Source organism: Dermochelys coriacea, chromosome 26, assembly GCF_009764565.3.
Source record: "Dermochelys coriacea isolate rDerCor1 chromosome 26, rDerCor1.pri.v4, whole genome shotgun sequence".
Classification (NCBI taxonomy): Eukaryota; Metazoa; Chordata; order Testudines; family Dermochelyidae; genus Dermochelys; species Dermochelys coriacea.
Window position 1 is genome coordinate 1,318,209 of NC_050093.1, and position 12,646 is coordinate 1,330,854.

General features: G+C 49.6%; 1 protein-coding gene and 1 pseudogene across 3 annotated transcripts in view; both read right to left on the minus strand.

The window, feature by feature from the left end:
• LOC119848663 (disintegrin and metalloproteinase domain-containing protein 32-like) overlaps nt 1–6,779 on the minus strand; it is a 43,613-nt gene extending 36,834 nt beyond the window's left edge. For all 3 annotated transcript variants that reach the window (XM_043503123.1, XM_043503122.1, XM_043503124.1), the window contains exons 1-5: nt 5,781–6,779; nt 3,970–4,031; nt 3,328–3,406; nt 1,571–1,647; nt 1,252–1,429 (exon numbers count right to left, since the gene is read on the minus strand). In XM_043503123.1, coding sequence (XP_043359058.1) covers nt 1,252–1,429; nt 1,571–1,647; nt 3,328–3,406; nt 3,970–4,031; nt 5,781–5,831 — 447 coding nt within the window. In that variant the 5' untranslated portion in view covers nt 5,832–6,779. The remainder of the gene's footprint in view (nt 1–1,251; nt 1,430–1,570; nt 1,648–3,327; nt 3,407–3,969; nt 4,032–5,780) is intronic.
• Nucleotides 6,780–11,053: 4,274 nt separating this feature from the next.
• Nucleotides 11,054–12,646, minus strand: part of LOC119848557 — a 36,381-nt pseudogene continuing 34,788 nt past the window's right edge.

Genomic DNA, 12,646 nt, shown 5'->3' on the forward strand with positions numbered 1-12,646 from the left:
CTGAACCAAAGTTGCAGAAGCAACATGTACAGCTGGTTCAGACCAGCAAAAATCTATCACAGACTCTAGAAAAGTGAAAAATCTAGTATTTTGGAGCCAAATTTGTTCAGTCAAAGATTACTTGAACTGGTCCCCCCTGCCCAAGGGAAAAATTATGTGAGGTCAAGACCGTAAACTCTAAACATCTGTGCGGAATCTACACATCCCATTTGGCCTAGATCCATATTTTGCCCTTTGAATGCCACCAAAACACTCTCTCTGGTGGGATAGTTAGGTGTCCTGCCATGCATACTGCACTGGCAAGTCACTGGCACCACCACCATTTAATTTCTCACCTTAGTTCCCAATTTGACCTAGTAATTTGGATCAGCACAAAGTCTGAAGAGATAAAGCTATATTGTTCTCTGAGGGCACGGCTGAAAACCCTTCTCCTAACCAGTCGTGTAGGGGCATTGATGTTGAGAAGTGAAAGTGGGAGGTAGAGATCCAAAAATATCAAAGAAGACTGTCTACATATGTATGTGTACTTAGACTCACACTTTACGTCTAGAACTATCAATTTTCAGGTGCCCAGAGCTATGTCAGGTGCTGAATAGAGTGAGGATCCAGGGAGAATATTTAGGAGTCTAATCTTCAGCCCACTATGTGAGGCCTCAGCAGTGCTGTCCCACTGGTTGTTATTGGGCTTGTGTGCCAAAAGCACTCCCCATCGAGATGGAGATGTCCCCTTTAGTAATATTACATCTCTGAGCAAGGTGGTGACATAGGACATCATGATCTCTCAAACCAGTTCAGGGCACTGGATCACATTCCCACAAGCATCCAAGAATCACTGCTTCCCAGCTACATTCTTTCCTAATAAAGCAATGGCTTCTTCTTGCCGTGGAGCAGCTCCGGTGCTTCAATCCACGGTCCAGGAAGATAATGTGTGTTATCACAATGCCCAACCAGAAGAGGCAAAAGACTGTTCTTACCACAACTGAGTTGTCCAATGTCTAAGTATCAGACATACTGAATAAACCAAAATTACCACCGTGTAATAGCTTTGCCCTGTCCTTCAGACAAAACACAAACTGACAAATTCTGCCCTCGGTAACATCCTCGCAACCCCACAAACTTTATTGAGGATGTACAATTGTAACTGAGAAAAGAATTTGGCTAAAAATACTTGGTGTAGAAATTGTAAAGTAGATCAGATACTAACATATTAAACATTTTCTCAGCAAAGCAAACAAACCAGCCAGCACCTACTTTTATTCCTGTATCCAGCTTTCGTGTCATCCCTTCACTCCATATAACAGAATCATTTTCTACAAAAAGCAGACTCTCTATGTTTTCATTCCATATTTGATAAACTAGATGCTGAAATCCAGGCGTAGAGTCCAAAGGTTCAATTCCATAGCTGACATTCTTTAACTGCAGTATCCCTCTGAAAAAGCCAAAATTATGTGAAGCTATAACATAGTTTGAATGAAACCACAGTCAGTCTGAAAGGTAACAGATACTGTAAACGCACAAACACCTTCTGAATTATTTAATTTCTGTATTTAAATAAAAGTGATGCTATTACCTAAGTCCAGAACAGGTGCTGAGTGTCACAACTGAATTTGGAAAACCTGCAATATATCCTTTGTAGAAACAATCACGCTAGAAAAAATAAGTAAAGAAAAATTAATGGCTTACTCATCAGTAAGGGGAGTTCACCACTCAAGAGCTGGAAATCATTTCAGTATTGAAAAGGACATGCTCCCAATGAAAAGATTCAAAGTATATGGGGACAAGGGGACTACAGTCTGTAAATGTGAGTAGATATGAGTGAATTGGAAAACTCTAAATGATCAACTTTTCTGTCTTTGTACACCTCTCAGGGCTAAATTAACCTTTTGTGGACCCCACCCCGCACTGAGCCCCTGCTCTGCATCTTCCCTCAAGGCCCCGCCCACCCCTCAAACAGAGAGGGGAGGGAGCAGAAAAGAGGGGGGGCAGAGAGGAACAAGCAGTGGGTAGGGGTGGGGTGGAGAAGAACAAGCGGTGGGAGGGGTCTTGCGGGGGAAGAGGCTGAGGGGGAGCGGAGCCTAGGGGCAGAGCACAGGCAGAGTCGGGGGCAGGGCCACAGTCCAGGCACCAAGGCTCCTTCTGAATGTGAGCCTGACGCCACTGTAAACCCAGTACTGTTCCCTCTACTGCAGGGGTCTCCAACGTGGTGCCCCAAGAAAGGTTGGGGACCACTGCTCTACTGAACTGCACTCTTCGGGAACTATTCTCTGTTTATCTTAGGTACTTATATGGCCTCCATCACCATAGTATCTGAGCACCTCAATGTATTTATCTTCGTGGCACTCATGTAGGGTGACCAGATGTACCGATTTTATAGGGACAGTCCCGATATTCGGGGCTTTGTCTTATATAGGCGCCTATTATCCCCCACCCTCATCCTGACTTTTCACACTAGCTATCTGATCACCCTACACTCATGTGAGGTAAGGAAGTTCTATTATCCTCATTTTACAGATGGAGAATTGAGGCACAGAGAGACTAAGTAACCTGCCCAAAGCCACACATGAAGCCTGTGCTGAGGAGAGACTTGAAACTGGGTCTACCAAGTCCTAGACTAGCGCCCTCATCATTGGACCATCCCTCCTCTCCAATATTCCAGTACTATGAGCAAGTACTTTGAGAAGGTACTGTTAGCCTGTCGACAAAATTAAAGAGAAAAGCTTAGGGTGCATGGCTCTTTTGAAACTAGCATCTACCATTGCCACTAACTGCAGATTAAATCCTACTTTGGGGATCTAGGGAGAACAGTTTATGGATAATAAGCTAATGTTATCTATAGTGAAATGCTCAGGATTGTAAGAAACCCATATTTCTTTTACATCTGTGTTTTTCTTTTGATATTACATACAATTGAGATCTTCACAATTATGCTATTGATTTTTTTAATTTCAAAAATGTTCAGCATTGGCATAACTCCACTACAACTAACTTTAATGGGAACAAAGTTAGGTCAACACCAACATCTTTAGAAAATCCCACTCTAAAACTCTGTTATAGTGCCTTTACCACAGATGCTTTCTTGATAAGGCTGTTAATTTAATACAGTTCTAAATTTGAAAATAATAATCTTAGTAATTCTAATGGATATTTGCACCTTTCGCTGAAGAAGCTCATACCAGGATTAGCATAAATAAGAAAAGTCTAAGGTATTTTCCAACAGGAGAGTCATTTTAATACTTAAAAATACAAGTAAAATCCCCAGAGAGTATTTCTAACAGCGAATCTATTTTGAAAAAGCAAAACCTGCAAGACACAGTAAATAAATCTTACCTTAATATGTGGGAAATCAGAATTAACAGACCCCTCTTGGCTGTAAGTATACACCCTGAAATTATTGGGTAAAAAAACTCTATTTAAAAAAAAAGAAAAAAGTTTGAATTTCAAAATAAGTATTATACAGTCCTAAAAAATTAAAGAGCACTCACACTTATTTCACCATGCTGCAATGATTTTTTCCACCCTTCAGTTCAGTTTCTTGAGTGATAATTTAATGTTTTATATTTTCTTTCCGATTGGAAAATTGTTGAGTTACATGGGGTGACAGTAATGATCAGCCTTCAAGGTACACAGCTACAAACCCTTTTGAGGATTCCAAGTTCTTTTCTTGTTTGCCTGTCAGCTTCTCAATCTTCTCCTTAAGGCTTGAAACTCAAGGATCTGTGAGAATATTTCCTACTGAAGAATCTTAGATTCACCAATTGTCAGTGCATACTAATAAGAATAACAGGCTAAAGCAACAAGATGGAAAAGTATAAGTTTGGACTCTTACAGACAAAAAATAACTAAAGATTGGAAAACAAAGGGAAGTTAAAAACAAGTCATCCAATACCAGACAGGATTTATTAGAAACATTTATAATAACAGATCACACAGTACCCAGCCTAAGGGTGAGGAAGAAAGAAAATCACTTACTGTTGCTTCAGGTGAAGGGTATATGAACTCTCTTCTATTGTAATGACATAGGACACCTGATTCTAACGCATTCAGAATGACAGAGAAAAAGAGATTTACTAACACAGTATTTTAACTGGCTCAATAATTCTGCATTTACTAAACATGAACATAAATTTAAAGTGCTCGATGAAGAAGTACACTGCAAGTGTTTCTCAAGAGAAATGGACAAATTGACATTAAAATACGCCAGACCAGGGTTGGCCCCTTCTGACATCTACCAAAACATATTGTGTTGTGCTCTTCCAAAGCTCTATGCAGTGCAGAGTGACTCAATCTTTGATTTCTTAAACTGAATCATATGTTCCTTTTAAAAGTTCCTTGTCTATAAGCAACCACAGCTAGAAAAATGTTAAAAGAAAAAACAATATAACAATTCAAAATATGTAGTTACAATCAATAAACTGTGTGAAATCCTGCTCCAATTACCACAGGGGACAAAGTCATATATCAGTGTACACTATATAATTTACAGGAATATTGTATGTAGCAATACAATTTCTATACAAAATGATACAGCATGGAAAGTTATTTTCATGGAAGCCAAATAATTATACTGGTTGTGCAAGTGAGCACAAACCCACCAGGGTTCATAATATCATGATGTACAGCTATCACAAAAGTGACTGTAAAACCATTTAAAAATAATTAAATACACTCATCAATAAAAATTATTTGATTTTAAAAGACAAGTAACATTATGTGCAAATTATTTACATAAGAATTGCCATAATGATTCAGACCAGTTGTAGTCTAGTCTATTATCCTATCTCCAGTAATAGCCTGTACCAGATATGTCAAAGGCAGGTACAAGAAGTATAGTGGACCATTATGGAATAACCTGCTCATTAATTAAATTTATTCCTAGCCCCCTTTCATTAGTGTTTGGATTATAGCCTGAATAAGGAGTGTTTATATCCCTTATAAAAATTATGTTATCCAACAAAACTTTTGTTTCCTTTTAGCAGTCACATATATGTTGCCTTTCATTTCCACTGAATATTTCATTGTACTTGCTCTTATTTTATACATATCATCATCATGTCCCCTCTTGTTCATCTTCCTTCTCAACTGAACTCTCCTAATCTCTCCTCATACAGAAATTTTCCCATGTATCGAATTGTTTTGTTGCCCAACTCTGGACCTCTTCTATTTCTGTAACATTTTTCAGAGATAAGGTGTCTAGAACTGAATACAATATTCCAGGTGAAAGTGTGATATCCGTTTGTGTAATTGGCTAATAGTTTCAGCATTATTTCTATCCCATTATTTATATACACTTTATTTGTTTTTTTGACTGGAGCTGCACTCTGAGCAAATGATTTCAATGAGATATTCACAATGAACTACAGGGATCTTTCTCCTGAAGCATTACATTAATTTAAAACACTTCAATACATGCAAATAGTTTAAATTATTCCTTCATTGACAAGACTAAGACTTGCATTTGACAAGACTAAGACTGCCAGTACATTTCAAGCCGATACCTGTAAGATTTTGGAATCTGAAACTTTTAAAAAAAATGTTGTTCAAGAGATTTGCAGCTCCCCTTTAAATCTAAAGGTTTAAACGCTCAAGCACTCGGCCATATCTAGCTTAGTATATCAAGATGGTTGACTGTACAATATTTCATGATGGTACACTGAAGTTATAAAAGCCACAAGAATTTGTGCATGGAAGGATTTCTAGTTGTATCTTCAGCTAAGCAAAATTATTATATTCCAGTCCATAATTTTTTAATAATTAAATATCTTAATTATAAGCACTAGTACCCGATTTCCATTTTGATTTGATGTCATTGACCATGGAACCATGATTTGCATAAATGTTCGTTGAGAACCTAGAGAAGAAAAAATCTTCACTAACTATATTTATTAATATTCCCCCTGTCATACATCACCCTTCACTATCTGCCTAAACTGTTCCTTCCTACCCATCCTCCCGTTTCAATTACCAACCATGGCTTCCTCTCCATTTCTGAATGCAATATAAAACTGCCATCTTGGCGTTTGGCATGCTTGACTGACTCTCTCTTCAATCTGCTCTGTGTCCACACCCACCTTATTCCCCATATAAACACACACTACTCCCCTAATCTTGGCTTCCTCTCTTTCCGCTTCATTCAGCAAACTGGAGGAAGCTTTTAAGCTCTTTTGTTTTTGCTGCCTGTTTACCTGGCACTTTCTCCCTCTGAGCCAATCAAGTTTCTTCTTCAAATGCAGGTTTAAAACTTTTCCCTTCACCTTGCTAAATGCCTTGCTCCCTTCCTTGAATTTGTGTCCAATGTGAAATTGTTTTATCAATGCCCTGATTTCTAGCTCTCCCCTTTTCTGCAGGCCCTTGGCTCATCAAGCCCTGTCTCACTGGCCCCAGTTCTATGGTGTCGCTTCCCTTACGGCCTGTTGCTCTACACTGCTTGGAGATATGCAACACAAATATCTTTCCTGGAACATATAATGATGAACCCTGGGTGAGAGAACAAAATCTGCCAGGGCCTGGGACCCAGGATTCAGCTCCCTGAGTACCGGTAATTTGCCTCAGAGGCCTGGCTCTCCACCCAGCCCCTCCCTGCTTCTCTTAGCTGGAGGGTCAGGGATGGGGAGCTGTAGAAGGGGCAGCAGAGGGCGGCTCTTGAGGGAGCAGTGACATGGGGACAGAGTTGATGTTTCTGGGGGTGAAGTGGCATGGAGATGTCTGTCTCCAGGAAGCCAGTGACATCAGGAGAGGTCTCGCAGCACCCACCACGTCGAATGACACGGGGGTCGTTATCCCTGAAGGGGGGGCAGTTGCCAGAAGACCATGCAGTGAAATGGGGTTCTCTCTCCCTGGAAAGAGGGGGCAGTGATATAGGGTAGGTCTCTTTTCTCTGGAATGCAGGAGAATTGGCATGGGGGAGTCTCTCTCCTTCAGTGGGGGGAGAGGTCTCTCCCAGGGGGTCAGTGATGGGGGGTGCCTCCAAGGGGGAGCAGTAACATGGGGGTCTCTCCTGGGGGTTATTGATGGGGGCAGTGACATGGGGGGGGTCTCTCCTGGGGGAATGTGACAAGGGGGGGGTGTCTTCCTGGCAAGGGGAGAGTGATGGGGGCAGTAACATGAGGGGTGTTTCCCTGGCAGGGGGACAGTGACATGGGAGGTCTCTCCTGGGGGGATGTGACGGGGGGTCTCACCTGGCAGGGGCAGTAATATAAGGGGTGTCTCCCTGGCAGGGGGGCAGTGACATGGGGGGGTCTCTCCTGGGGGATGTGATAAGGGGGATATCACCTGACAGGGACAGTAACATGAGGGGTGTCTCCCTGGCGGGAAGGGAGACAAGGAGGTTAAATGGGGGGGGGTCTCTCCCTGGGGGGGCAGTGGCATGAGTCATGTCTCCCGGAGGGATGGGGGACAGTGACAAGGGGGTCTCTCCCTGGTGGGGGCAGTGACATAAGCCATCTCTCCCTGAGGCGTGGGGGGCAGTGACATGGGAGGTCTCTTCCTGGGGGGCAGTGACATAAGGGGGAGGATCTCCCGGAGGGTGGTGGCAGTAACATGAGGGGGTCTCTCCCTGGTGGGGGGCAGTGACATGGGAGGTCTCTCCCTGGGGGACAGCGACATACAGGAGAGGTCTCCTAGAGGGGTAGGGGACAGTGACTGGAGGGGTCTCTCCCTGGCAAGGGGGGCAGTGACTGGTGGGGTCTCTCCCTGGTGGGGGCAGTGACGGGGGGTCTCCCAGAGGGGCGGAGGGCAGTGACTGGGAGGTTGCTCCCTGGCAGGGGGCAGTTACTGGGGGTCTCCTGGAGGGGCGGGAGGCAGTAACTGGGGGGTCGCTCCCTGGCAGGGGCAGTGACTGGGGGGGTCTCTCCCTGGCGGAGAGCAGTGACATACGGGGGTCTCCTGGAAGGGCGGGGGCAGTATCATGAGGGATCTCTCCCTGGTGGGGGGCAGTGACTGGGGGTTGCTCCTTGGGGGGCAGTGACTGTGGGCAGTTTCTCCCTGGCAGGGGGGGCAGTGACTTGGGGGGTCTCTCCCTGGGGGCAGTGACATATGTGAGGTCTCCAGGAGGGGCGGGGGCATGACTGGGAGGTCACTCCCAGCAGGGGGCAGTTACTGGGGGGGGTCTCCCGGAGGGGTGGGGGGCAGTAACTGGGGGTTGCTCCATGGCAGGGGCAGTGACTGGGGGTCTCCTGGAAGGGCGGGGGCAGTAACATGAGGGATCTCTCCCTGGCGGGGGGCAGTGACTGGGGTTGGTCCCTGCAGGGCAGTGGGGGTCTCTCCCTGGTGGGGAGTCAGTGACTTGGGGGGGTCTCTCCCTGGGGGGCAGTGACATATGTGAGGTCTCCAGAAGGGGTGGGGGCAGTGACTGGGGGTTGCTCCCGGCAGGGGGCAGTGACTGGGGGTGTCCCGAAGGGGCGGGGGCAGTAACATGAGGGATCTCTCCCTGGTGGGAGGCAGTGACTAGGGGTTGCTCCCGGGGGGCCAGTGACTGGGGGGTTATCTCTCAGGGCGGGGGGAACAGTGACTTGCTCCCGGCAGGGGTAGTTACTGGGGGGTCTCCCGGAGGGGTGGGGGGCAGTGACTGGTAGGGGGTCGATCCCTGGCAGGAAGCAGTGACGGGGGGGTCTCTCCGTGGTGGGAGGCAGTGACGGGGGGTCTCCGTGGTGGGGGGCAGTGACGGGGGGGTCCCGGAGGTGGGGCAGTGATGGGGGGTCTCTCTGTGGTGGGGGGCAGTGACGGGGTGTCCGGGCGGGGCAGTGACGGGGGTGTCTCCATGTTGGGGGCAGTGACGGGGGTGTCGGGGAGGGCGGGGCAGTGACGGGGGTCTCTCCGTGGTGGGGGGCAGTGACGGGGGTGTACGGGAGGGTGGGGCAGTGACGGGGGGTCTCTCCGTGGTGGGGGGCAGTGACGGGGGGGTCCCGGAGGGCGGGGCAGTGACGGGGGTCTCTCCGTGGTGGGGGCACGGACGGGGGGGTCCCGGAGGGCGGGGCAGTGACGGGGGGGTCTCTCCGTGGTGGGGGCAGGGACGGGGGGGTCCCGGAGGCGGGGCAGATGGGGGGTGTCTCCGTGGTGGGGGCAGTGACGGGGGGGTCCCGGAGGGCGGGGCAGTGACGGGGGTGTCTCTCTGCGGTGGGGGCACGGACGGGGGGGTCCCGGAGGGCGGGCAGAGACGGGGGGTGTCTCCGTGGTGGGGCAGGGACGGGGGTGTCCGGGAGGGCGGGGCAGTGACGGGGGTGTCTCCGTGGTGGGGCAGGGACGGGGTGTCTGGGAGGGCGGGGCAGTGACGGGGGTGTCTCCGTGGTGGGGGCAGTGACGGGGTGTCCTGGAGGGCGGGCAGTGATGGGGGTCTCTCCGTGGTGGGGGCAGTGACGGGGGGTGTCTCCGTGGTGGGGGGCAGTGATGGGGGTGTCCTGGAGGGCGGGGCAGTGATGGGGGGTCTCTCCGTGGTGGGGGGCAGTGACGGGGGGGTCCCGGAGGGCGGGGCAGTGACGGGGGGTGTCTCCGTGGTGGGGGCAGTGACGGGGGGGTCCTGGAGGGCGGGACAGTGACGGGGGTGTCTCCGTGGTGGGGGCAGGGATGGGGGGGTCCCGGAGGGCGGGGCAGTGACGGGGGGTCTCCGTGGTGGGGGGCAGGGACGGGGGTGTCTGGGAGGGCGGGGCAGTGACGGGGGGGTCCCGGAGGGCGGGGCAGTGACGGGGGGGTCTCTCTGCGGTGGGGCAGGGATGGGGGGTCCCGGAGGGCGGGGCAGTGACGGGGTGTCTCCGTGGTGGGGGCAGGGACGGGGGGGTCCCGGAGGGCGGGGCAGGGACGGGGGGTGTCTCCGTGGTGGGGGCAGTGACGGGGGGTCCGGGAGGGCGGGGCAGGGATGGGGGGTCCCGGAGGGCGGGGCGGTGACGGGGGGTGTCTCCGTGGTGGGGGGCAGTGACGGGGGGGTCCGGGAGGGGGGGCAGGGACGGGGGGTCCCGGAGGGCGGGGCGGTGACGGGGGGTGTCTCCGTTGGGGGCAGTGACGGGGGGTCCGGGAGGGCGGGCAGGGACGGGGGGTCCCGGAGGGCGGGGCGGTGACGGGGGGTGTCTCCGTGGTGGGGGCAGTGACGGGGGTCCGGAGGGCGGGGCAGGGACGGGGGGGTCCCGGAGGGCGGGGCGGTGACGGGGGGGTCTCCGTGGTGGGGGCAGTGACGGGGGGGTCCGGGAGGGCGGGCAGGGACGGGGGGTCCCGGAGGGCGGGGCGGTGTGGGGGGCTCACCCAGCGCGGGCAGGAGCTGGCCCAGCCAGCGCCAGGACGGGTCCCATGGCGCGGGCGGCGGCGCCGGTTGGAGCCGGGAGCGGTCGGGGTGAAACGGCCCCGGGGCCTCGAGCCGCCGGCAGCGCGTGACGGACACGGAGCCCCCCCGCCCCCCCAGAGAACAGTCGGGGCCCTGCGGGAGGTGGGGCGCGGTAGGGGGTGTCGGGAGGTGGGCGGGAGGTGGGGGCACTGGGGAGAAGTGTTGGGGGCAGTATGGGAGGTGGAGACGGGGGGTGGGGCGCGGTAGGGGGTGTCGGGAGGTGGGGGTACTGGGGAGAAGTGTTGGGGGCAGTATGGGAGGTGGAGACGGGGGTGGGGGTGCGGTAGGGGGGTCGGGAGGTGGGGGCCTGGGGAGAAGTGTTGGGGGCAGTATGGAGGTGGAGACGGGGGGGGGTGGGGCGCGGTAGGGGGTTCGGGAGGTGGGGGCACTGGGGAGAAGTGTTGGGGGCAGTATGGAGGTGGAGACGGGGGGGGGGGCGCGGTAGGGGGTGTCGGAGGTGGGGGCACTGGGGAGAAGTGTTGGGGGCAGTATGGGAGGTGGAGACGGGGGTGGGGGTGGGGCGCGGTAGGGGGTCGGGAGGTGGGGGCACTGGGGGAATTTGGGGGCAGTATGGGAGGGGGAACGGGGTGGGGAGGTGGGGTCAGCATCAGGGGTGTCTGTGGGATGCCAAGTGCTAACACGTGCCTGTCTCCCGCGATGTCGGCAAGCCTATGCCACATCCACCGCGTGTGGGAAGGAGAACTCCCCTGGAGCGACCTGAAGGCAGGAACGACGCTGCACTTTACGGACTAGTGATATTTTATTCACCAAAAGGAAAACAGCTTATAAAATACATCACTGCAGCTATGATCTAGTCTCATTTTTTCTTCCCCAGGAACCACGATGTCGGCTTCTTTTCCTAGCTTCGGTTTACGCCTGGTCCATTTTAGTCTTCAGGTCTCTGCCAGCTGTTGCTATTACCTACATACTGTGGCAGAAAAGGATGAAGGGAACAGACCTATCACTGCATACAGCAACAACAAATAAATAACCACCAGACCAGACTCTTCAAAAGGGAATTTTGTTCGTTTGTTTATGCATTTCTTAAGGTGTATAGTTTAGCATTAAGCACAAATAGTTTTAACAAAAGGACTTGATCAAATACACTGCATGCCACTGATTATTTATAAAAATATGTAACCATAATATAACATTATGAGGTTTATATTTTTCACCAATACAAATATAATTATGGATATTCCAGAGCAGACGTTTAGAAAACCCTACTGCATAATGAGTAGATAGTATTTTGAAGAATAAACTGGTACGTATTGAAACTACACCACTTCTGACCAGCTTTCCAGAATCTGTGTTTTATCCTCTTTCCTGAATTGTGCTTAACACAATAGGATCCATCCTGATTACAGTCTTGCAGTACTTGTGTAATACTTGTGTAGTACTTGTGTAAATGGTAAATGAGAGAGAGTGTGCTACATATTTGAAACTTACCTTCGATTATCTGATAGGCTCAAGTCTTCTGATCTAGATTTAGATTTTTAAAAAATGAGAGAGAAGATGATTTAAAACGAATTAAATGCTTCACATAGTCTCGAAACTACAGAGTGTATTCAGTTCTGTCTCTTTAAAATTCCAGCAATCCAGAAGAGAATTTCTTGCTATCAAAGGTGAATTCTACTGACGAATCAGAGTTCCTATACAATACATTATTTTCCTGCAGGACAGGAAGACTTTTAAAGTGCAATTTCTGTAAAAAAATATTTATTAGGAAAATGCCATATATTGATTTAGGCCTGTCCTGCATCAGGTTCCAGTAGTCCAAATCCCTTTGTCCTGACTTACATGTAGCCTTGGCAGAATTAAATTTTTGTTTTTTTATAACTCTGATGGATAATATCAATGTTTACTTTTATCTATTTAAATGTTCACAGTTGTGCAATATTATGGGTTTTAAGATTTTTTTTTCCAATCTGTATTCATTTACATTTTCACAGTTCTAGAAAGTTATGGTGGAGGTCAGGCAATAATTATTTAATGACAGCAGACACTGAGATTCAATAATTTCAAACTTTCTGACCATTAAAACAAATTGTCAACATCACATGTCAAACAGCCAAATTAAATACCTTTAAATCACAGCCTAATAACTTCTCAATCATTTTCCTTACTTTGCCTATGGGCAAATTTTGATTACCAGTGATGGAAGTTTTTGTTGTTGTGTGTTCCGTGAAAGTGACATTTGCTGACACCAATGAAAATTTAATCCTTCCAAGCCTACTTACATGGGCCTGAGACACAGGTATAAGGGTCCAAGCAAGTAGATTGAGAGTCACAGTTTGGCTCCATCTTTCGAAAACTAATTTGCACATCTCTCTCTCTCTT